This window comes from Stegodyphus dumicola, chromosome X1 (genome assembly GCF_044657685.1).
Source record: "Stegodyphus dumicola isolate Sdum_Otavi_A_Nest chromosome X1, ASM4465768v1".
In the NCBI taxonomy this organism is placed as follows: Eukaryota; Metazoa; Arthropoda; class Arachnida; order Araneae; family Eresidae; genus Stegodyphus; species Stegodyphus dumicola.
The window spans coordinates 7,542,656-7,570,084 of record NC_140780.1 but is presented as its reverse complement, the minus strand read 5'-3'; the positions used below and the strand labels follow the sequence as shown (position 1 = coordinate 7,570,084).

Below are 27,429 nucleotides of genomic sequence, written 5' to 3'. Positions count from 1 at the left end.
TGCAATCTTAACATGTTACAACACGTTAAATATACAACAGAATTACTTACATTCAATGAGTTTGAAATCAGTTCTCGAAGAAAGATTTCTTTATTGGAATAGAAGGTGTTGATGATGATGCTCAAGGAGTAGCCTTTCTTTATTGGAATAGAAGGTGTTGATGATAATGCTCAATGAGTAGCCTATCTCAGCTTGGAATGCAAACGTTTCCACATCATTGTCCTCCTCCTGCATACGAACTTCGTTCTTGTTTTGGCATCTAAAATAAAAATTCAAAATTTCAGCCATTTTGCCTCATGCAATTTTCTGATCATGTATCAGTTATTAAATACTGATGAACATTCATCCACTAATTTATAAACTTCGTTGTACTTCTGTACATTTATCAGTGTACAAAAATAATTTTCTCTATATAATTGTTTTCACATTTATCTAAAAGCATGTGTTTGCTGATCATTAAAAATAAGTTAATACGTTTCAACTACAAGCAGTAAAAGAACAAAAACGAACATGACGTGAATGCATTATTTTCATCAACTTCACATATTGTGTTAACAGAAAAAGAAAGCCAACGCTTTAAACTATGACAAATTTGGAATATTTGTAAAAAATATTGCAAATTCATGTTAAAGACTTCAAACAGCCTCTGTTAGTAACATTAAGGGTAATATCAAACTTCCTACCAAACAACTGTATTCCTCAGTATCATGAGATTTTGTACCTCAATTGATATTAACGCTCTTGCGACATGCTTGTGTGCTCAATCGCTGTTGCATCATGCTTGTTTGCTGGTCACTCATAATCAGCTTGAGCTTTGGAAAGCTTCGCTCAGCAGACGCGGCAGTTACTGGAAATGCCAAAGCTATAAGGAATGCAACAGACATTTGGGAAAGAATTTAATGAACAGCAGATTTTTAAAAGCAGCAGTACTTTATTGGACTAAACCTGTTAAGTTGCCCAATTCAGCACATAAATCATGAGCATCAACATCCGACCCAGTAATTTTATCTGTTAAGATAACGCTCAGAACATCACAGGTCAGTTTCGCTCATTCCCGTAATGCATCGGAAATGAGCAAGAAACCAAACTTGTCATAATAGGATGCAATCTGAGCTGTTGAAAACATTATTTCGCCCTCGTCCATCTCAAGTTCTGTAGCTAACTCTTTAGCTGCATCTTTGGCCAAATTGAAACCTGTTTCTTTGAAGGATTTCAGGAAGTTGATTGTGTTCTGAATACAATTCAAAGTGACATTAAATTACATAGCCTTACTTTGCTACATTTTGCTCACAATATTAACTTTCTCCAAGAGATCGTACCCTATTACTAACAATACCCAGAAAGGGTAGTGTTTAATTTGGTTTGCCAAACTGGCAGCCTTCATTGTTACCTTTGGGTCATTTCTCTCGGAGACCTCAATTAATAATGCACCATAAATCAATTCTATCTGAAACCTCATAGATTTAACAAAATCTCTTCGACATTCGCAGCATGTTTCTGAGGTTGGCTTCACTGTAAACAATTTAATATCGCTTGAGCAAATACCATAACTGTGTTGATGCAGCAAACAGCAAAAAATCAAAAAACAGGTCGATAGTAGTAGTCGAAGATTTCACCGTATCTCCGAACATTAAGCCATGAGAACCGCATGGAAGGTAAAACGCTTTCGGATTTAGCTCAAGTATGCGTTTTTGTACCCCACTGTTCTGTATTCTCGTATTAGCTCCATTATCAAATCCTTGCACTCTGCAGTTTTGTATTTTCTGCAGCAAATTTAGTTCATCAAGCTTTTTCAAGCATGCTTCTGTCAAACCTGTGCTACTACCTCCTGCCAAAAAGCCTACAAATCACAATTTTTGTCACATAAACATTGGCAATTCATATTATCATAGTCATTTGCTCCTGATGGTTTGCATCAGGAGTATAATCTACCATGATGGAGACATATTTGATAGTGAGCATCTGCAATTATTTTCTTGAGAACCACTTCACCCATCAGATGGAGGTGTTCATTTTGGATGTGATTCCCTAGATAATAGTCATGTATCTCAGCGTTTTTGATATGTTCTGTCAGCATTTTTGATAAGACAAATCCAGCAAAATTCCTTCCCTGGCATTTACTTGCACAACTGTTTGTCTGTTTATCACAAATATACATACTTCCAGTTACAAAAATGTTTTAATTGACCCAAATACTTTTATTTTGGTATTTTTAAATTTAAGAGATTATAAATTACAGTATCTAACATTTCATACATTTCTTTGCATTACATTCATTTACATTTTCTTCCTCCCAAAAATTAAGTACAAAAAGTCGAAAGCTGCCCATATCATTATGAACGAAGTGCCACATATGAGACTGACCACCGATACCCACTGAATGAAATGCTGCTTCCAAAATTTTCTTAACTTTCAGAAACTATAAATATTTCATAGGAAAATCAACTAACAATAATCGTATTCGTAACATTAATGACATCCCTACTAACACCTGCCACTCTTCCAGCCCTACCACCTTCAATGGATTTAAATAAGCAATCTTGCTGGTTTTTCCATCTGGCTGAGGATTTGTAGTGTAACGTTAATAGGAACAGAATTTTAAAAAATCATTCTTTGGAGAATTCCTAAAATACTTAGCTTTGGAACTTAGTTGCCTAGTAAGCCTAAGAATTGCCAAGACTGGGGCAGGTTCACACTATTGCAGAAAACCTTACATTACCAGAAGCTAAAGATATGGTTTTAACATTATTAAACGAAAAACGAGCTAATGAACTTAATAATATCACGTTATCAAATGATCTAGTAAGTTGATGAATTCATGAAATGGCAAATTCATACCAAAGAAAGTATTTCGCATTACAGTTAGATGAAAATACTGATATAACGTACTCTGTTCAATTATTAGTTTAAATAAGATAAATGAATTGCCGAAGAGTATTTATTTTAAGAATGTATTCATTACAGAGCAACTGTAAATGATATTTTCAAAATACAGTACAAAGTCTTTAATTCAGACATCCATAATCCAGAATGATCTTCATACTCAAAGCTGCAAACTTCCTGTGCATGCGTAAACACATGCACAGAAATGATGCGTAAACGCATAATGCATTTACGAATGTGCTTAATACATTTACGCATGCACATTTAATGTATAACGGACGGTATAAGCTAGGCTAAAATTATCTAATTATCTATTTCAGGTAATGTTGCAGATTGCGTTGTTCCTTAATCTTCAAATTGATCCAGCTTACTATTTTTTTGCAGACTGTTAGAGCAATTTTATAAAAGTATGCTTGAACTTTCAATTATCTCAAAAAGAGTTTCCGATTCTGGAGCTGCCAAAGGATCTACAAAGTGAAAGCATGTTTCGATTTCCATCAAACAAAAATTGGAATTGCTGCAAAACATGGATAAAGGCATATACTTTGTTTTCTCTAACCATTCTGTTTATCAATTTCACGCTGCTCTGCGGGAAACATCGCTGAGCGCAATGAACTGGAAGTTGATCTGTCAGCACTATCCTCATCTTCAGGGCAGATGTTTTTATTTTATTCGGCTTATAATTTCTTACTAAATGTAGTATTTCATCTCTATGCACTTCGTCTTTGATTGATTTAAATCAAATTCCTTGTCATTATATAAATATCACGAATAGACATTAAATAGTTTTCTGGTTGCAATTTTCTAATTTTGACTATGCGTAATGTATGCTTTACGCATGCGAGCACTGAAAGAAATGTGTAATAAAGTAAATATATATTAAACTTTTTTTTTGTAAATTTTGATACCCTTTAGATCATAATTGCTCTTTATTTCATAAATTACAGTTTCATATTTTTAATTTTATAATTTCTGCATGCCATCTTACCAGATTTAAATTGATGATCTATAATCCGGAAAAAACCCTAATTCGAAATCGCCGAAGTCCCGACGAGTCCAGATTAAAGACTTTGTACTGTAATTTGTTGTAATTGTCCTATATATGTTTATGTCACTTTAAATAATTAGGTCAGGTGATGCTTCTTTACACGTGTGTGTGTGGGGGGGGGGGGAATCTCAAATCATGTATTTTATATGGAATACATTAATGACAATAAATTATAATAAAAGTGCTATATTTAATTATTCATGAAACTGCATTCAGGAGGAATTCATTTAGTGCCTTACATTTGTTTCTGAATATTCATATTTACAAAATTTATTTGCAAAGCAGCCTTACAAAATGTTAAAAGAATCGAATTCATTTTTATATACATATGTTGCTGCTTCTTTCTTTAAAAACCTTGTTTTAAGTAAAAAAACAATTTCTTAAAATATATAATGGAAATTCTGTCATTTTAAGTTTTTGGACACAGGAAGATGCCATTTATACTTATGAAAAATGTACAAATAACAGACTAGTTAATCAAAAGTGTTTTAGCTCAACATCCCCCTCAGTTTATGCCAATAAATTCTAAAGAAGAAAAAAATGTTGCACCTTCTTTCAGTGCCTCTAAACGTAGATTCTATTCACTCTTTTATCATGATTAAATTTCCACTTTCCAATTGTGCTTCCACTAATTTCAACAGTTACGCGAATAACTCTATAATCATATTATTTTTATGCATATACATTTCTACATACACTTCTCTGCGAAAGTTCTTCCTACCCATGACATATTTCTCCTAGACTTGTATCTCAAAAGATACTGAATCACAAGTGGCCAGTTTCAGTGGAGCATTCCAGATTCTCAACGGAGTAGTGAGAGTCCTAGAAACAGGCACACTATAAGAAGTGTCACCTTAAATGACACACTATAAGAACACAATGTGCCTTCTAGCACAGGCAATTATACGGTCCATCTTTAAATTTCACATCATAACTTCAATAAGGGTGTGGAAGTCATTCTCTCTTTCAGTGTCTCTAAATACCCAAACTCCATTCATCATTCGGAAATTTTTGCTTTCAACAATCACACCAACACCTAATGTCATATCTCACCTGCATTTCTACATATATTTCCCTGCAAAAATTTCTCAAATCTGTGACATATTTGTCAGAGATGTTGGTCTTAAAAGAAATAAAATCACATAAAGGCTAGCCATGCATAGATCTCTCAATGGAACTCCCCAAATTCTCAACTGAATTTCTGTGAGCCATAGAAACAGAATCCTTAAATGTCACACTGTGACTCACTGGAAGACAATAACGTGCTCTCCAGCAGTGTCAGACAATTATAGACCCTGCTTTATGTTCTTCTTCATAACATAAGACGGAAAACAAAAATCGCATGATCTTTCATTGCCTCCAAACACCCAGGCTCCATTCACTCTTTTATCACTCAGAAATTTCTGCTTTACAAGTTTGTTTCATTCAATTTCAACAACCACACCAGCATCTAATATCATATTTTCATTCACACGCATTTCTATTTGTATTTATCTGCTAAAATATCTCAAATCTGTGAGAGATTTATCAGACATTTTGGTTTTAAATGAAATCACATGAAGCCTAGCCATGCATAGATCTTTCAATGGAACTCCCCAGATTCTCAACTGAATTTGTGTGAGCCATAGTGTTGTGAAATGAACTAAAGTAATAACTGGCATGAGGCGCTGCTGTTCGTGACCTCAGCCTGCGTGCTAAGTATTTCGAATGTTTTGCTTGTAGACGGAAAGAAAGCTGATCTCAGAAGAGAAATACTGTTTTGATGAAAATAAAGAATGGCTTATTAAGAATTTTTTGTCTTTATTCATAACGCACCCAGCCTCGGGTAGAGGCAGCCCAAAACTGAACAAACTGTTTTGAATATATTTGATTTATATATTTTCTGTGTTCTTCGTTAACAGTAGCTTTAATGGCACTTCAAAATAATTTGGTGTCCATCCTTGACAATCAAGTACATTCATGCAAGCTGACAATTATCTATGTAATCTTTCCACAAGATAACACAGCCACAATCGAAGATATGATTTTTGCCATCCAATGTCTCCTAAAATGCTACTGGTATAGCTGCATTGGCTCTGGCCTTGAATACAGCATGTCATACAATCAGAATTGCTTTCAAATAGTCTCACTGCAAGAACTCTACTTCCAAGTAAGTCCTCACACTAAGTGTGAAAACTTTTGAGATTACTACACGTTCAATAACCGGATTCTCTAAAAAAAACACCAAATGTCCTGTTGCACAAAATGTGAGCAATTTTCACACTGCTGCAATATCTTGTTATTTAATAAATAAATATAATTATTGTTGAAGTGGCAACGCCATATTTGTATCAAACCGTTACTCAGCAACGAGAGATATTGTCTTAAAAAGATTTTGTATTCTGAAGATTTTAACAGCTAGGAGTAGTATAAAAATTTTGCCACTAAAGAATTCTATAAAATTTGTCTATCACCGAAAACTAGAAATAAAATTTATGTTCTACTAAGAAGATTGTCTGTTTTGTAAATTACTGCAAAATACATTACAGTCATAATAAATTGGAGGTTTCACCGAGATACTGGAAATTAGGAGTGCAATTATCAATTCGATGGTGCTGGTCTCCAAATCCCAGAAATTTGCTGAATTTTTTAGAACAAGTTTGCTAATACCAACTGCTGAGTTTGTTTATTTCAAGGAGAAATGGATGTAAGAAGTCTGCTGTTTTAAAGCCAGATTTGAAGCAGATCATTCAAAGGTTATCTTCTGTGCTTCTATAACTTGCGTCCGAGCAAAAAATCTGTCAAAACAGGATACTGCTGATCTCTGAAGATAAGAATAACTTTTGGTTTCTTAAAAAAGCTTTTATTGTATTTTAATAGATTGTTTCAGAATTATAGTTTATAGTGTAAGATTTTGTTTAAAATAACTGACACTAAAAATATTCAGCTTAAATTTATTATTGATATTTGTGGTAAAGAAGTATTTTAAAATTATTATTTATGCTTTACTTTTATCTGTATTGAATTTTTATGTTAATAATTGATATGTGGAAGCCATCCCGGCGTTTATAAAAAAAAAAAAAAAAGAGAGAACTGCTAGCTGAATTTTGAATTTGTTGCCAAGCAGGCGCGTGGAAAATAAGTAGAAACGTCAAACTGACGTAGTGTGATTTGATTATAATGCAGAATTGCCAAAAGTTTTTTTCTTAGTTCTCGCCATCCAGGCGTGTGATAGATAGTAACGTCATCCCGACGTATTATAGATTGTATATTCTAAAAGTTGTATTGCCAAACTGGCAAAAATTGTTTTTGTTATCGCCAACCAGGCGTGGAGATAGATAGTAAAGTCGTCAAACTGACGTGGGTAAAATTCCATTGTATTGCCTAACTGGCAAAGATGTTTATATAGTTATAGCTAACGAAGCTTGTGAATAGTGAGTTAAAACGTCAACCCGACGTAGTATTATAGTATTTTTTGCCAACCTGGCAAAGTTGTTTAAATAATTCTCTCCAATTGGTTAGTGTGAATTTCGTATTTGAGAAATTAAATCTCGCCAGAACATATACATTTTTAGTACAAGTACGATCTTTTAGATTCCATTTCAAAAGGAAGCCTAATAAAGGTAACTTGTGTCAACATGTCATTCTTAGCTAGGAGTAAAAAACAGGATTTAAAAGTACTAGCAGAAGAGTTGGGTTTAACCGTGAAACCTAAATTTAAGATTGCTCAGTTGCATAAACTGATTACTGAAAGTCCCGATTATGATGAGGAGTTTACTCAAGAACTACTGGCTGCAATTAGAGAAGAAAGGGAACGAAAAGAAGAATGTAAAAGAGAAGAAAGAGAAAGAGAAAAAGAACGCGAAAGAGAAGAAAGAAAAGAATAGAAGAACGCAAAAGAGAAGAAAGAGAAAAGGAACGCGAAAGAGAAAGAAAAGAAGAGCGTGAAAGAGAAGAGTGAATTAGAGCCTTTGAGCTACAGAAACTTCAGTTGGAAGCAATGGCTGCAACAGTGCAGCCGGTAGAAACTACGCAGTTACCTGAGCAGCCTTTAAAAATCAGAATTCCCGATGTCATGCCACGTTTCAATCCTAAAGAAGATGAAACAAGTTTATTTCTGGTGTTATTTGAGCGTCAAGCTAAAATAATGAATATACCTGCTGAAAATCAAGTGACTCAACTTATTTCATTGCTGCCTCCCGACATTGTTCAGCTTATTGCTAGAGAACCAGAAGAGGACGCGAAAAAGTATGAATATGTAAAAACTTTACTGTTACAACGATTTAAATTAAGTGCGGAAAAATTTCGACAACTATTTAATAAAAACCAAAAATCTACTGAAAGTACTTGGTACGATTTCTACTATGAATTAAAGAATTATTTAGAATGATGGCTTAACGGATTAAACATTAAAACTTTTGAACAGCTAAAAGATCTCATGCTGGTTGATCAAATAAAAAAGCGTACCTCTCCTGATTTCAAAGAACATTTTATGGATCAATGGACAACCATCATTTCACCTACTGAAATAGTTAAGAAAATTGAAGATTTTAAAGATGTGAGGAAAACAATAAAACCAAAATTTTCTGTCAATCAGACTGAGAAAATTAACAGAGGATCATTTAAACCGCATTATGATAATTTTGTGAAAAAAATAGAGCATCCGCCTCATTTTAAGCATTCTGATAAATGGGACGATTCAAAATACCAGAAAGATCACCGACAAAGAAGTCAATTTCAAAACAAGAACCAAGAAAATTTATATGACAAAAGGTATCGACCACGTTGTTTCGAGTGTGGATCATACGAACATTTTAAGCCTCAGTGTCCTCGCTTAAAACCAAATGAAAAGGTAAATTGCGTATCTTCGGATGATGATTTGTTAGAGACATATACAATTAACGGTTTAGTTAATGGGTATGAAATGCCTATTCTTCGAGACACAGGAGCCACTGTTGATGTTATTTCTTGGAAATACATAGATAACGCAAAAATGACTGGAGAACACGTCTGGGTACAATATCTTTTAAATGACCATTTAGCGTGTCTACCGTTAGCGGAAGTTGAAATTAATTGCAAACTTGGTCATATAAAGACAAAGGCAGCTGTTGTTACAAATGATCCAGGCAGATATGTATTGGGTAACAAAACTGCCCAATTGTTCAAAATTAAATCATTCTTAAATTTAGAAAAAATAAATGCAGTTTTGACAGGATCTCAAGTAAAAAGATCTCATGAAGATGATCGAAGCAAAGAAATTGAAATGGAGAAACTAGAAGAACTGAAGTTTATTGAAACTGACGAAGATATTTTACCTCAAGCTGATGAGGAAGACAAGGAACTTAAGAGTGATTAATGTTAATTCAAAGGAATTAATTGAATCTCAGCATCAAAGCAGAGATCTAGCGTCATTGCTTAACGAAGCTAAAAATTAAAATTCCAGCCAGACTAATGATTTCAAAGTAAAAGAAAATGGATTGTTGGTAAAAAGGAAAATAGATAAAAATGGAAATGAAAGGGAATTAATTGTTATTCCTGAAAAATATAGGGATCAAATAAAGTCATTATGTCATGATAGCACATCTGGACATTTAGGCGGCGTCAAAACTAAAGATAGATTAACAAGATACTTTTACTGGCCTAACTGCTATAAAGAAATAGAAGAGTATGTTAAAACTTGCGATCCATGTCAAAGAGTGGGAAAATCTAATGATAAAGCCAAAGCACCTTTGACTTTAGTACCAATTATTGCAGAAGTATTTTCAAAAATTAACTTTGACGCATGCGGTCCTTTACCAATAACACCGAATGGCAATAGATATTTAATTACAGCTATTTGTTTAGCTTCAAAATATCCGGATGCTGTACCTGTTCCTAATATTGGCACAACGTCAGTAACTGAAGCCATGTTACAAATATTTGGTAGAATGGGTTTCCCGAAAGAAATACAAACTGATCAAGGTACCTCCTTTATGAGCAATCTAGCCATAGAATTTGTAGAAAAATTTGGAATAAAAGTAACTAGAAGCTCAGTACACCATCCGCAGAGCAACCCTGTTGAAAGATTTCACCGAACAATCAAATGAATTTTTAAAGTTTTATGTATCGAAGCAGCCCGAGTGGGAGAAGCAAGTTCCCGCAGCTCTATTTGCTTTAAGAACAATAACACACGAGAGTACGGGATTTACACCTGCAGAATTAGTATATAGTTGAAATCTTAGAACACCAGTAACATTATTATATGAACAATGGATGAATTCTGAAGAGAAAGGAAATAATGTTGTTGAATACGTTTTTCAATTGATAAATCGGTTAAAAAGATGCAAAGAGCTGGCTAAAGATAAAATGCTGGAAATGCAAACCAAAAGAAAGGTGTGGTTCGATCGTAAAGCTATAAAAAGAGAATTCTCTGAAGGGGATTTAGTATTAGTTGTATCAACGAATAAACCAAACAGACTAGCAGTTGAATGGAAAGGTCCTGGGAAGGTTGAGAAGAAATTATCCGAAACTAATTATGTTGTGAGTTTCGAAGAAAAAAATGACTGAAATGAAAAAAAACCAAGTCTACCATGTTAACATGCTAAAAATCTATCATAGACGAGCAGAATCGGTTAACCTTATGATTACAGAAGACCAATCTGAAATTGATGATATGGAGAAAAATTTCCCAACAATTGACTCTGAACCAACACTGTTTGATTTTGAGGACATTAAAGAAAACAGTTCCCTAAGTGATAAGCTAAATGAACAACAGATTCAAGAATTGCATGATATGCTGCTGAAGTTTTCAAAAATCTTTTCTAATAAACCTGGAAAAACTCATTTAATAACACATGATATTCAATTGACAGAAAACACCCCAATCCACTGTAAATCATACAGAATGTCTCCTAGACAAATGGATATATTAAAAACAGAAATCAATAAAATGCTTCAGCATAAAATAATTGAAATAGGAGATTCAGATTACACTTCTATGATTTTAGCGGAAGTAGCAGGGAGGGATCCAAGACCTTGTATCAACTATAGAAAATTGAATAAGTTGACAAAAACACAATTCTTTCCCTTGCCTAACATTGAACAACGAGTAGAAACGGTAGCAGGTGCAAAATATATAACTCTTTTGGATTTAACAAAGGGATACTGGCATATACCTTTAACACCTAATGCTCAAAGATTAGCCACTTTTGTTACAAGTTTTGGCACATTTAGACCTCTACAGATGCCTTTCAGACTTAAAAATGCACCATTTTCATTTAGTAAAATGATGGCCGAAATCCTTCACGGTTGTGAAAACTTTGCTGTTCCATATTTAGATGACGTGGCAATCTTTTCAAACACCTGGGAAGAACATCTAAGTCACCTGAAAGCTGTTTTGTCCAAAATAAAGGATGCTGGTTTAACTATTAAACCAATAAAATGTAAATTTGCTCAAGATAGAGTAAAATATCTAGGACATACTGTAGGTCGTGGTATAAGAATGCCAAGTGAAGTGAAAGTAAAAGCTATTCTTGATTTTCCAATGCCATCCACAAAAAGTCAAGTCAGAGCATTTTTAGGATTAGCGGGATATTATAATCATTACATTGCCATATTCTCATCTATCGCAGCACCTTTAACAGAAACTTTGAAAGGAAACTTAAAGAAAGGGAAAATAAATTGTACAGAAGAGTGCACAAAAGCATTTAAAGAGCTAAAGGAGAAACTGTCTCAAAGGCCTATACTACATGCACCTGATTTCAATAAGGAGTTTATTTTGCAAACTGATGCATCAAACTCTGGTATGGGTGTTATTTTAGCTCAAAAAGATGAACGAGACAATGAACATCCAGTATTATACCTCAGTAAGAAGTTTACATAAACTGAAAAAAAGTACTCTACCACAGAAAAGGAATGCGCCGCCATAATATTTACTGTAAAGAAACTTCAATGTTATTTAGATGGGCATACTAAATTCCTCATCATGACCGATAATAATCCCTTAGTTTGGCTCAAAAATAATGTGAGTCTAAATCCATGACTTATGAGATGGGCAATGGTACTACAACCCTACAATTAACGATCGTTCATCGAAGTGGTAAAAACCATGAAAATGTAGACGCATTAAGTCGTACTCCCTGGCCTGATTAAATAATTTCTTTCTCTATATAGATAAAAAAATATTTTGTTCCTTCCTCTCTTCTTCAGTGTATGTTATTATGTTATTTCTTGTTTAATTCTCCTTTAAATGCTTGTATTGTAATTCTGTGTCGTGCTGATATTATTGTTTTAAAAACTGGACCTTGTTATTTAATAAATAAATATAATTATTGTTGAAGTGGCAACGCCATATTTGTATCAAACCGTTACTCCGCAACGAGAGATATTGTCTTAAAAAGATTTTGTATTCTGAAGATTTTAACAGCTAGGAGTAGTATAAAAATTTTGCCACTTAAGAATTCTATAAAATTTGTCTATCACCGAAAACTAGAAATAAAATTTACATTCTACTAAGAAGATTGTCTGTTTTGTAAATTACTGCAAAATGCATTACACTGCCAAAGATATCTGGAGAATACATCACTCCAGACACTTTATCAGACATTCAATATCTGAATCACTTCCACAGCATCTGCCTGCCATTCATGCTGCCAGAGGCATTTACTTTGGACATTACTGGGTGGTCTTAACTACATAAATTACAATATTGAATCAAGTTATATATTTTTTGTCCACTTATATTTTGTGATTAAAATTAACTTTAAAAAATTTCTATCAAAATAACTTGCAAATATATTTAATGGGAAATATAATGACAAAAATCCAAGAAATTACTAAGCATACACAGAATAATTAAAGAACATATATATAAATAATTCATTTCTCTTTTTCTTTAAATTCAGAAATTTCAAAAATTTAGAAAATTACTCATTTGAATGATGCGAATCTTAATACCATGTTTGATTAAAGGTAAATTAATATTTTTATTCTTTGAAAAGCAAAACCTGCTTTCATAAATAAATTTTACTTTTATAATTATAGAGCATCTTATCAAGAATTGTTACTTACTTTTTCTTTTCCTTCTGTAAATCTATTGAGAATGGCTATTCAACTAACCAACATGCAGTCTTCCTCTTATGGCAAAATATAATAGCCTGTGCTATTGACACAGCACCATATATGTTACACAAAGCTTGAAATTTCTCTTCTTTATCTCTGCATACTATGTAATACTGACATATATTATCCAAACTGTCTTCTTCCCTTTTCAGTTTAATTATAATAGGATCAGAAACAATCAATTCTGCAAATTCCATGACTTCTTCAGAATAAGCAGCTGAGAACAGCATCATCTGACAATCTTTTGGTAGCTGCTTACGGATGCGAATAGACTGGTCTTGATATCCTTGAGTCCAGATCATAACATCTGCTTCATCTAAAACAAATACTTTTATTTTACTGAGATCAAAAAACTTATAGCACATTGCCCCAATCATAAACTTTACCAGGAGTTCCAATCATAAACTGAGCAGTAATTTTTTCTCCTCTTTGCAAAACCTCACCTCTAACAGCAAAACAAAATTCAATGTTAGGACAAAATTTTGCCATTTGTTTTGCCACTTTTCCTGTCTGCATGGCTAACTCATATGTTGGGGACAAAATAAGCATGTGAAGATATTTCAAATTTGTGTCCACTCTGCTCAAACTTGCCAAAAGAATAGCAGCAGTTTTAAGCGTACCACTCTGAGACTGAGCAATCATATTTTGTGGAGTATCTGCAATAAGAGTAGGAAGAGCAGTCTCTTGTATTTTTTAGGGTGAATTAAATCCCATACCATACACACCTTTAAGAAGTTCAGGTCGCAGATTCAATTCTTCAAAAGATTTCACAGAATAAAAAGACGAATTAGGATTTCTCTGGATATCTATATCATGAGAAACTTCAATTAAATGAGATCTTAAAAGATTTTTCATCACAGATATCTCAGCAGGATTTAATTCAGGTTCATCATCTTTTTCATCATCCTCTTTTGGTGCTTCATCAGGAATCTTTAGAGGAGGAACTGGAGGTGGCACAGGTTGGTGGAATAGGATATTCCAAATTTAAATTGTCAACTAATTTTGAAATTCCTTTCTCTTGTATATCAGAAGAAAGACCACAATCATCAACATCTGCCATGATAAAGCCTATTGAAAATGTAAATGTCAAAATATAGATTTCTGTAAATTCTAGCATATGCAAAGACATACTTTAAAGACATTACTTTAAAGTGATAACTCTATTGCTGCACAAAAAAAAAAAAAAAAAAAAAAAAAAAAAAAAAAAAAAAAACCCTGATTATTATGCCTTTCATTAAATGGTATTCAATTCTATGTCCAAAAACTCATGAATATACAAATTACCTACTAACTAAATGTAGAAAATGGTTCCCAGTGGAGAAATAGTATCTATTTCAATTTGGAACCATCTTGTTTAGTTACCATCTAGACTTTGGTTTTTAAACAAGACAGACTAAATAATCATAGTTTGTGAAGTTTTTACACAGGGTTCATAGCCGCATTTTAGTTAAAAAAATAAGCACCTATAAGCACTTTTCAAGCACATTTTAAGAAAAAAATAAGCACCTGTTTAATTACATTATACACAACTGCATAACCTTAAAAGAAAAATTAGACTTGTAATTTAAAATATGAGCAATGCAATATTTATTAAGAGAATGAGCATTACCTCAACAATGGAAAACAATTAACTTTTTTTTTTAAATTTTAAATGACAGTTCAATTTACGGAATTAGTTTACAATGAGAGAAAAAAAAACTGTGCAGAACTCAACCATATTACAAAATTTAATGATGATATTTCAGCTGAAAATATAGAAAATAAATAATAATAAGCCATATTAATTGCATTTGTTTGCCACCTAATAATAAATACAGTTTATTTTTCCACTCATATTAATATTTAAATAATTTAACTTAAATCAAAATTCTGAACATTTTCTAAATTTTCATTGCATAACAGTTTTCCCTTAACATACTATATCCCAAGCAAAGTAATTTAAGTAAAAATGAGGCACATTTCTGAAATCAGAAGACGGGAAATTGCTTCATGCAGTCATCCTTTAACTGTAAAAGCTTAACTAGCCAGCATACTCGGAAATTCCTGAATTTTCCGGATAGTAACTGGAAAAAGAGGAGTGGGGGAGATTGTAGCCGTTCTTTAGATTTAAATTTAGGCTAAATAAATTATTTTGACATTTCGATATGTGCATCATATAAAAACCAATGGAACTGAGAAATATTCTGCTTTGAAAGCACAGTAAAACTCTTTTAAGTGTTCATAAACAAATCTCAGACTGAACATCGAAATTAATTACCAATGCAAAATACCGCAAACGTTATTGCGCAATACGTGCGGCGTAATTCTTCCATATGTGATATTATGCAATCGGAATCAACACCTGCCGGTATTCGGAGAAAGAACTAAATAAAGGAAAAGAAAGAAAGAGACTTACTAATCTGGGGTGTTTCTGATTCTAATTTTCAAAAGACTGTATTAAATTTTCGAAATAGAATCAATCTTCGCTTGGGTTGGGTAGACCGCAAAAGCGTTTGGTCCTATTCAATCCAGATTGGACAGTGACAAAAAAAGTCCGCTGCTTCAATATTAGAGATTTTGCGGAGAAATTCCCAACCTCCGTACTGTATAATGTATTGGCAAAGAAAATGAAATTACTTTGACTATTCGATTACTTTCCTTTTATTTAAGCCATTCCGAATATTATTCCTTAGAAAGCTAATCTGTGTAAAAACACACCCATTTTTGGAAGTTTATCTATACTTCAGCAGTTACTGCAATTATACTATTATAAATATTCATACATATGCTCGTAATATAAGCATAACGATCATAATAAACACGAATATAAACTGACCACGCGGAACAAGAATGCAAATTTCTTAAAATCTTGATAGAAATTCAAACGTGTGTAGTATTTGGGTGGGAGGACAAAAATACCGAATGTACCGGAATTTTCTACGTTTTCGCAATTCTTTGGCCAATAGAACGACGTGCACCTGTCTGTACTCTCACACGCACCATAGGTGACGTTAATGCAGAGGAATGGGGAGAAAGCAATTTTCGGGAGTATGATTCACCATCTGACATTGCATATAAGGAAAAAAAGTTGTTTATTTAGTTTCGGCTTTGGTACGGGGAAAAAATGCGCATTCATTAAAAAAAAAGGATTAAAAAAAAAGCACTAAAAGCAAAAAATATGCACTAAAAACAAAAAAATAAGGGCTTTAAAGAAAAAGTAAGCACCTATAAGGGCCTTTATATTTTTTAAATTCAGGTTCATCATCTTCTTCATCATGGTCTTTTGATGCTTTATCAGGAATCTTCTGAGGAGGTATTGGAGGTGGCACAGGTGGTGGAATAGGATCGTCCAAATTTAAATTGTCAACTAATTTCGAAATTCCTTTCTCTTGTATATCAGAAGAAAAAAGACCCCAATCATCAACATCTGCCATGATAAAGCCTATTGAAAATGTAAATGTCAAAATATAGATTTCTGTAAATTCTAACATATGCAAAGACAAAGACATACTTAGAAAAACTGAAATCATAACAAATATAATGAATGTGTCCCAAATAATTAAAATGTATGAAGATCATAAAAAGCAGTTATTTTACTTATGTCACATTACTTTAAAGTAATAACTCTATTGCTGGGGGAAAAAAAACTGATTATTATGCTTTTCATTAAATGGTATTCAATTCTATGTCCAAAAACTCATGAATATACAAGTTACCTACTAACTAAATGTAGAACATAGTTAACAGTGGAGAAATAGTATCTATTTCAATTTGGAACCATCTTGTTTAGTTACCATCTAGACTTTGGTTTGTAAACAGGATAGACTAAATAATCATATTTTGTGAAATTTTTACATCATGAATATCTTTGTATCAACAGAGCCAGGTTGAAGAAAGGCCAGCACCTGGGTAATCATGTAATATGTGATCTAATTACTTAGCTATTTATTTTTAGAGGGTGATCCTAAAATTTGCTGTCTTCTCACCTTTATTTTATTGCATGCTTAAATTTAAAAAAGAGTGTTTTAGTCTAAGAAATAACTAACTAACTAAAAGCAGTAGATCACAAACTATATGATACCGGAACCTGTACATTCTCGCAAGTATACTTCCAACCTGGCTTTCTGTCCCAATTTTGAGAGGTGTGGTCTGCAGGAATTAGTCCCTCTGAAACCCTCCATGTTTCTTATCGAGAACAGAAATTCCAATGTTGAAGATCTTGATGAATTAAATTCGTCAAGTCTTAATAAGAGATTAAAGTATAGAACTAAATTGTTAAATGATCTGAGACAACGATTTAGAAAAGAATACCTTAGTCAACTGGTTCAAAAGCATAATGAAAAATGATCTCGGCAACCTGTAGTAGGAGAAATAGTACTGATGGAGGATGATAACAGAAAATGTTTATTTTGGTCCTTAGCCCGAATTACAGAATTGATCCCTGGTCGTGATGGAAAGATTTGTATGGTTAAACTTAAGACCCGGCATGGAACAGTTGTACGACCAATACAATGCATCTTTCCTCTGGAGATACAGGCCAATGATAGAAACATAATTCCTGATAAGAAACTGGGTGCAGAGGAATCTAATTCTAGTGCTGGATGTATGTTAAAAAGGGGAATTGCACCTGATAAAATGGTGATGCAACAATATTCCTCCTCTGGACAACTTGTGAAAGCTCCAAAAAAAATCTTGATTAATGTTTGTTATGAGCTTGAGACTCAACCTCAGTCTCAAAGGGGGGGAGAATGTTGTGAAATGAACTGAAGTAATAACTGGCGCGAGGCGCTGCTGTTTGTGACGTCAGCCTGCGTGCTGAGTTTTTCGAATGTTTTGCTCGTAGACAGAACGAAAGCTGATCTCGGAAGAGTGAGAATGTTGTGATGAAAATAAAGAATGGCTTATTAAGAATTTTTTGTCTTTATTCATAATGCACCCAGCCTTGGGTAGAGGCAGCCCACAACTGAACAAACTGTTTTGAATATATTTGATTTATATATTTTCTGTGTTCTTCGTTAACAGTAGCTCTAAATGGCAATTTAAACTAATTTGGTGTCCCTACTGGTATAGTTGCTTTGGCTCTGGCCTTGAATACAGTAAGTCATACAATCAGAATTGCTTTCAAGTAGTCTCACTGCAAGAACACTACTTCCAGGTAAGTCCTCACACTAAGTGTGAAAACTTTTGGATTACTACAAGTTCAATAACCGGATTCTCTAAAAAACACACCAAATGTCATGTTGCACAAAATGTGAGCAATTTTCACACTACCAAAGATATCTGGAGAATACATCACTCCAGACACTTTACCAGACATTCAATATCTGAGTCACTTCCACAGCATCTGCCATTCATGCTGCCAGAGGCATTTACTTTGGACATTACTGTGTGGTCTTAACTACATAAATTACAATATTGGATCAAGTTATATATTTTTTGTCCATTTATATTTTGTGATTAAAATTAACTTTAAAAAATTTCTATCACAATAACTTGCAAATATATTTAATGGGAAATATAATGACAAAAATCCAAGAAATGACGAACCATACACAGAATAATTAAAGAACATATATATAAATAATTCATTTCTCTTTTTCTTTAAATTCAGAAATTTCAAAAATTTAGAAAATTACTCATTTGAATGGTGCGAATATTAATACCATGTTTGATTAAAGGTAAATTAATATTTTTATTCTTTGAAAAGCAAAAACTGCTTTCATAAATAAATTTTACTTTTATAATTATAGAGCACCTTACCAAGAATTGTTACTTACTTTTTCTTTTCCTTCTCTAAATCTATTGAGAATTGCTTTTCAACTAAGCAAGATGCAGTCTTCCTGGTACGGCAAAATATAATAGCCTGTACTATTGACACAGCACCATATATGTTACACAAAGCTTGAAATTTCTCTTCTTTATCTCTGCATATTATGTAATACTGATATATATTATCCAAACTGTCTTCTTCCCTTTTCAGTTTAATTATAATAGGATCAGAAACAATCAATTCTGCAAATTGCATGATTTCTTCAGAATAAGTAGCTAAGAACAGCAGCATCTGACAATCTTTTGGTAGCTGCTTACAGATGCGAATAGACTGGTCTTGATATCCTTGAGTCGAGATCATAACATCTGCTTCATCTAAAACAAATACTTTTATTTTCCTGAGATCAAAAAACTTATAGCACATTGCCCCAATCATAAACTTTACCAGGAGTTCCAATCATAAACTGAGCAGTAATTTTTTCTCCTCTTTGCAAAACCTCACCTCTAACAGCAAAACAAAATTCAATGTTAGGACAAAATTTTGCCATTTGTTTTGCCACTTTTCCTGTCTGCATGGCTAACTCATATGTTGGGGATAAAATAAGCACGTGAGGATATTTCAAATTTGTGTCCACTCTGCTCAAACTTGCCAAAAGAAAAGCAGCAGTTTTAAGCGTACCACTCTGAGACTGAGCAATCGTATTTTGTTTAGGATCTGCAATAAGAGTAGGAAGAGCAGTCTCTTGCATTTTTGAGGGTGAATTAAATCCCATACCATACACACATTTTAGAAGTTCAGGTCGCAGATTGAATTCTTCAAAAGATTTCACAGAGTAAAAAGATGAATTAGGATTTCTCTGGATATATATATCATGAGAAACTTCAATTAAATGAGATCTTACAAGTTTTTTCATCACAGATATCTCAGCAGGATTTAATTCAGGTTCATCATTTTTTTCATCATCCTCTTTTGATGCTTCATCAGGAATCTTTGGAGAAGGTATTGGAGGTGGCACAGCTGGTGGAATAGGATATTCCAAATTTAAATTGTCAACTAATTTTGAAATTCCTTTCTCTTGTATATCAGAAGAAAGACCCCAATCATCAACATCTGCCATGATAAAGCCTATCGAAAATGTAAATGTCAAAATATAGATTTCTGTAAATTCTAACATATGCAAAGACAAAGACATACTTAGAAAAACTGAAATCATAACAAATATAATGCATGTGTCCCAAATAATTAAAATGTATGAAGATCATAAAAAGCAGTTATTTCACTTATGTCACATTACTTTAAAGTGATAACTCTACTGCTGCACAAAAAAAAAAAAAAAAAAAAAAAAAAAAAAAAAAACTGATTATTATGCCTTTCATTAAATGGTATTCAATTCTATGTCCAAAAACTCGTGAATATACAAGTTACCTACTAACTAAATGTAGAAAATGGTTCCCAGTGGAGAAATAGTATCTATTTCAATTTGGAACCATCTTGTTTAGTTACCATCTAGACTTTGGTTTTTAAACAAGACAGACTAAATAATCATAGTTTGTGAAGTTTTTACACAGGGTTCATAGCCGCATTTTAGTTAAAAAAATAAGCACCTATAAGCACTTTTCAAGCACATTTTAAGAAAAAAATAAGCACCTGTTTAATTACATTATACACAACTGCATAACCTTAAAAGAAAAATTAGACTTGTAATTTAAAATATGAGCAATGCAATATTTATTAAGAGAATGAGCATTACCTCAACAATGGAAAACAATTAACTTTTTTTTTTAAATTTTAAATGACAGTTCAATTTACGGAATTAGTTTACAATGAGAGGAAAAAAAACTATGCAGAACTAAACTTTATTACAAAATTTAATGATGATATTTCAGTTGATTTAAGCTTAAAAAAAATCAAAAAAGGAGAAGCACACTTAAACAAAGGAGTTTTAACTGAAATGTTTTTTTAAAGAAAATAATTTCCAAACTTCTTACTTAAAAAAAAGTTATTTATGATACTTTTCAGTTATGTGCCTGCTATGCATTTTGACAGGTTTTTTTAATGGGTAAATAATTTTAAGTTGTAAGATTAGTTTACATAAGATTGCAAACACACATGCTATATTTTTCCATTAGGTACACACTTTTCAAAATGTGTGGCAGGTGCATAACAGAAAAGTAACTAATTTATTTTTCATGTGGCCATAAAACGACCACTATCAAGAATGTGACCTTTAAAGCAGCAAACCAGAAAATAACATGAAAGCCTCTTCCCTCCTGGCTATTTTACACACTGCATCTTCATATGATTTCCATGGATTTACATAACTCTATTTTATGCATATTTTCACAAATTTGCGCGTAATGTCAAATATGCTTTCATTCTCCCTTTATGATAAATCGACAGTTCTCAGAAATTATACATTTCTTATTATTTGGGTTTGCTTATCTTTGGTGACAAATGACACCAGAAAAACCAATTAGGCCACATATTTGGTAATTCTACTAATTCAGCATATAGATTGCTTGTTTCTCACTGTATCAAAAAAAATTAATTATACAACGGAAATAAATTTAAAAAGTTATCATATTACGCTAAAAGAGAGTATTTAACATGTGGCAATGAGAAAATCTGAACATTTCTAAAGAATTGACAAACACTAAATATTTTTTCTGCATTTACTAATATTTCTAATATAAATATAAAACATATTATATTATATATGTATGTAAGGTAGACAACTAAAAATAACAGACCTTTTACTCTAAGATACCTTTTATTCTCTTAAGGAAAGCATATTTAATTTAAAATATAGACCAAAAATATAAAATGTCACATGTGTAAATGTCATCAACTTCACTTATTGCAAATATATATATATATGTATATGTATACATATAATCTATTTGGAAAAATGATTACAAATTTACTTAAAATCCATTTTAAATATCAATAGATAATTTTAAAAAAAATGAACTTGTTTACGTTTTTTTTTTAAAAATAAAATGCCAGCATAAATTTATATTTAGTCAATTATTCCGAAAAAACACTAAACAGCAAATTTGAGATTCCATGTATTGTTACCAACACTCTTTTTAGAATAAAACATTTTTACTTCTATGAATAATATGAAATCTCACAGATAAGCTCTTTCATAGTAACTTCAAATATTAGTTACTTAAATCGCTCAGAAGAGACTGATTAATATGCAAAGAAATCGAGTTTGGTTTCTTACTCTAAGCTAGTGCAATATTATAATGACCAAACAGTTAAAATGATTTTGGAAATAAATTTTATTACACTAAGTTATGCAAAATTATTCATTCAACACAGACTGTTAATCTAAATAAGTCCAATAAGCTAATACAAGCACTTTTAAAATATATTCAAAATAATTTGACAGTGCTTCTTGACTTACTACAAAACAATATACGAAACCAATTAAAAGACATTAGATATTATGATACATACTTTTCGGCTTATACGATGAAAAGATAGATTATCTCTCAAGCAATTATAATAATTTCTTTCTTTCTCCACTGAGGTGCTTGATTTTTATTACTCTCGCACAGATAGTGCTACTCAACGGTCGGGCATCAGACCAACCATGAAAATCGTAATGCCACTTAGTGTTGAATTTAAGTAGGATCACCGATAATCCTGATGGCTGACCACATAACGCATATAAATATAACTTACATGACAAGGAAATTAAGGATTGGAAGTTGTTTAGAAGAGCGAAAAATTTTTTCTATCCTTAATGTTTCTACAGTCTGTTAGGACATGTGTAAAATTATATGCTTTTGAGCCTAACCATTTAAAATCAAGTTAGAACTTTGTGTAAGTGGCAACGTCTGCAATGTTTCTGACTCCGTCCGTGAAACATAAATGAACGTGGCTGTTAATATTAGGAGCAAATTTTGATTGACCTATAATTAGTTAAAAATGAATATCATTTCCCACAAATTATCAGTTTTACAGACTGTATTTCTTGCAACAGTATTCTTGCCCTTCATTAACTGTTATTTTGTAAGTGTAGATGCCCATGCAGAATAATGTTTTTTTGATAAAGTAACGGCCGGTACAAAAATGGGTTTGACAGTTGAAGTAGCTGAAGGAGGCTTTTTGGATATTGACGTAAAGGTAGGATGAATTTTTCATTATATACATCATTTAAATTGCTTTTAACTATATTCTTATCGTGATAGGAGCAGCATAATAGGGTATTTTAGCCAGCATCATCTGGCACCTCTTTTGATGAATATTTTGTGAATTTATTGGTAAGCAATTAAAAAGAGTGATTGTTGTCTTACAATAATGCATACAATTTGTAGATACGGGGATTTATTTATCTCAAAATTACATATATTTATTTATGCACTGAGAGACAAAGGAAAATAATAGGTAATCACAAAGTTCGTATGGTCCTTAAAAGTTCTTGGATTTTTTGGAACGGATTTTTGGTCGTTAAAAGTCCTTAATTTTGGCCAAAATCAGCAGAAGGTCCTTAATTTTAATCATCTCAAACTTCTGTCTGTTTTTACTACTGCCATTTTGAGTGTGAATGAGCATTTTGGAGGAATATTTTTGGTGATTCACTGACGTATACATAGCTATCTTTTGAATGGGTTCATGAGTTATAATTTGTTTCTATTTCTAATATAAATGATGGGATCTTCGAGTTTCTAAGCAAGAAGTGAAACATAAGCATTTTGAAATTCATTTTCTCTAATAAAGACCTCTTAGATAACTTTTCTCTTTTGGGGATGTGAATTCTTTTATTAAACGGTTCTAAATTTGGCGACTTATCAACATTTTGGCGATTTTAAGGTCAGTTTCTACAGAAAATATTTATTTCCGAGATCTGGGAATTTTTCAATGATATTTTTCAGAACATTGTAACATTGATAAATTTCATTTAAATAAGGGTAATATTTTGGAATTGTATTTAAGAAATAACATTAAATAAAACATTTTTATTTTTCACTGTCATATTATAAAGTTTCATTTTGGCAACTTATTATACAATATTTTGAATCTGAAAAATAAACAAGGTACAGTCAAAAGTCGTTAATTCGGACACCCATAAATCCAAACCTCACAATCAGACCTGATCAATCCAGACCTCAAAGCTACAAACTTTCTGCGCATGTGTCGCGTTGACGCAAGACCTTTACGCTGCGAATATGCGTGTGCGCATGCGCAAAAGACGTTTACGCATGTGCATTTAACGTATAATGGACGGTATAAGCTAAGCTAAAATTATCTAATTCAGTTAATGTTGCAGATTGCGTTGTTCCTTAATCTTCGAATTGGATCCGGCTTATTATTTTTTGCAGACTGTTACAGCAATTTTATAAAAGTAAGCTTGAACTTTCGATTATGTCAAATAGAATTTCTGATATATATTTACTAATATGTAAAGGATCTACAAAGCGAAAGTATGTTTCGAAGTCCATTAAACAAAAAGTGGAATTGCAGCAAAAAATGGATAAAGGCATATCCTTTGTTTATCTAAACTTTAACGTTTGTTTTACCTCTAACGCCACTCCACGCAATGTATTTTTAGTTGATCTGTCAGCACTATCCTTATCTTCAGAGCAGATGTTTTTATTTTATTTGGCTTATAATTCCTTACTAAATGTAGTATTTCATCTCGATGTACTCTGTCTTTGATATGATTTAAATCAAATTCTTCATCATTATAATTTGCTTCCGATAGCGAAGAAAGTAGCAGATGTTATTGAAAATGAAAAAATTTCGATTGACAAATTAGTCGGTATTCTCGACACAGCAATTATAGGACTTGAACAGAGGAACTTTGTAACTGAACAAGAAATTATGTCTGTTCATAGAATGAAAGAGAATGTATAATCACATAAAAAACGAAGCAACTTAAACAACTTACATTGAAAGAAATGTTTACTAAAGTAAACTAATAAATATTAAGTTTTTTTTTTTTTTTTTTTTTTGGGTAAATTTTGATACCCTATAGATAGATCATAATTGTTCTTTATTTCAGAAATTACGGTTTCATATTTTTAATTTTATAATTTCTGCATGCCATCTTACCAGATTTAAACTGATGATCTATAATCCGGAAAAATCGATAACCCGGAATCGCCAAAGTCCCGAAGAGTCTGGATTAACGGCTTTTGACTGTATATAACAAAACATCACTGTTGCCACAAAAAATCTACGTTATAATGAACATATTAAATTGTGTATTAACTGAGTTCCTGCACGTTCCTGAACAGGCCCATTTCCTTCCAATGGATTCACATATTGTCTTACAGCTACCAAACAGTTTACTAGATGAACAGAGACTATCTCCATCATCGATACAAAACAATTATGAAAAATTTCAAGCATTAAATTTTAGTTAACTCCTATAAAATTAGATTAAAACAGCTACATATTTTAAGAGGAAAAAAAATAGGAAACTAAAGAAGAGTGATAATTTTTACCTCATTTTGAAGCGTTATACTTTTCTCATCTTCATTTGCCCAAATTATTTGAAATCCATGGTCATCAGAAGTCCAAAAAGGTTCATCAAATATCAAGAATATTTTATCCATTGTTCCAAAAAAGGCTTTGATTTTCTTTTCAGGTAAACTAGAACTGAAAAACGTATCCATATTTTCCTTCAAAAACCCAACAGAAGCAGAAATTATTACACAATCTGCAGAAATCTTTTCACCATCTTCACATTCAACTAAAACAAGAAATTTATCACAAGATCGATGTTTTAATGAAAATTCATTGAAACTATCGTAGCAAAAGTTTTTACACCACTTTACATTCTTGACAGCCTTGTTTAGAAGCACAGTCTTATCAGGTAGTTGACAATTAAGAATGTCTATCAAAGAACTAAATCCTTTTTTGAAGTTTATATGATATAAATCATCAGGACAATCAGCCCATTCAATATAACTCTCAACAGAAACATCACTTAAATCATCTGAACCACTGTCTATCATCTCAAATGTCAAAAACCAGTTAAATAATCCCCATTTAATAGATATATCATAGTCATCAGAACAATTAGCCAAATACTTCTGAAATACATGAGAAAAATATTCGGTTACTGATTGTGGAATATCACTGTCTGGATATCAGCTTTCACCAAGGGCATTTTTTGCATCATTTAAAACTTTTTGAACTTCTCCTATAATCATTTTATCAACAGTCCCAGCAGGAGTACAAAATAGGCCTTTGTCTTCATAAGAGATTTCATTTAAATTAGCTCCAAGTTCTCTAACTGAACCACCTGCAGAAAGAGGAAAACAATCAGTTAAATATTTCAGCAATTTTAATTACATTGTGTCAAGAAAACTTTGGAAGAAATGCATAATCATAATTAAACTTGACAATTCTAATAAAAGAATTTCCAAGAGCATCTTATGATTTTTTAATTACTTATGTCCGAAATGCATCAAAAAAGGAGCAATGGAGCACAGCAAAACATGTAAAGCTTTAAGTGCATAAATTTGACTCAAATTTTTAAAAAATTGTGAAATTTCTCAAGATCTCTCATGCTCTAGTGCTGCACAATTGGTATTAAAAATGTATGACAAGAGATCATGTTAGGATTACTTGAAATGAGAAACTTAATACACAAAATATTTTGCAACAATATAAGTTAGCTTGTTTCTTTTTTTTTTTTTTTTTTAACTGAAAAAACAAAGGCAAAACCAAAATAATGATAAGCTTGCTTACTATTAATTGCACAAGTATAATACATTTTTAAATGAATTTACCAAATGTCAAGACATTTCTCCCACTGTGATAACCAATTTTCCGAAAATAAGGAAAATTAATTTTTAGATTATAATTAAATGTAAAATTAAATAAACTACTCATATATTCCAAGCATTCACAAACTGTAATTAAAGTAACCGTATTCCTATGTGTAGTTATTGCGTGAGTAATAATTATTTTTTATTTCATTTATTTTATATTTTTGCATGTGTTTAATTATTTTGTAAAACTAACTTTAATGTTTTGTTAATATTCATATTTATATTTCTTTTATGGTGAATGGCAACAAGTAGTTATTCATATTTATATTTCTTTTACGCTGAATGGCAACTAGTAATGATTTGTGATTATTCTGTTTTCTAATGTTGATTCTATTGTTATTCAAGCAGCACCTTATTTAATAGCAAAAAGATAAAAGCACTAACTTAGCTATTCGTTAGTGATTCTTGCTGTTTCTAATTATAATCCAGTTTAAATATCAGTAGTCAAGACTACATACTGGTGACCCTGTTTTATTTTTGAAATGACAACAAATGACACATGGAGAAGAATTGGTGCAGTCAAAACTGCTGAGAAAGAATCTGTGCAGTTGCTGGAACTAAGAGGAATGTAAGAATACCTCCTCTTTGAGAATGATAAGCCAGAAATATGTTTTTTTCAATTTAAGGTGCAGTTGGGTTTTCATCCGCAGAGAACCCGTTGGCGACGTTGCATTTTTACTCGCCAAGCTTGAGCCGAGCCGTAAGCGTGATATTTTGTAAACGTTGTTTTTAGTGTATGTAAATTCAAGTTAGCAGACAATGTAGTAAAAATTCACAGATAATAAGTATGTAGATGTAAAACTAACAGGTTAAAAGTGATATACGAAAAGAAATTTGTATTAAATTCAAGTTAGCACAGAAAACAATGTATTAAA

At 32.1% G+C, this 27,429-nt stretch overlaps 1 protein-coding gene and 2 pseudogenes across 3 annotated transcripts in view; all 3 read right to left on the bottom strand.

Moving 5' to 3' along the window:
• The window catches only part of LOC146993073 (uncharacterized), a 325,553-nt gene extending 325,356 nt beyond the window's left edge, over positions 1-197 (bottom strand). The window contains exon 1 of the mRNA XM_085807023.1: positions 51-197. Coding sequence (XP_085663149.1) covers positions 51-52 — 2 coding nt within the window. The 5' untranslated portion in view covers positions 53-197. The remainder of the gene's footprint in view (positions 1-50) is intronic.
• LOC146993072 (ATP-dependent RNA helicase DDX19A pseudogene) lies at positions 123-13,993 on the bottom strand (annotated as a pseudogene). Its single transcript, XR_015038528.1, has 2 exons — positions 12,959-13,993; positions 123-259 (listed from the first exon to the last, which is right to left on the bottom strand). The product of XR_015038528.1 is annotated as an ATP-dependent RNA helicase DDX19A pseudogene (transcript).
• Positions 13,945-25,351, bottom strand: LOC146993071 (ATP-dependent RNA helicase DDX19A-like; annotated as a pseudogene). Its single transcript, XR_015038317.1, has 4 exons — positions 25,220-25,351; positions 18,766-19,883; positions 16,214-16,430; positions 13,945-14,077 (listed from the first exon to the last, which is right to left on the bottom strand). The product of XR_015038317.1 is annotated as an ATP-dependent RNA helicase DDX19A-like (transcript).
• Between the last annotated feature and the right edge of the window lie 2,078 nt (positions 25,352-27,429).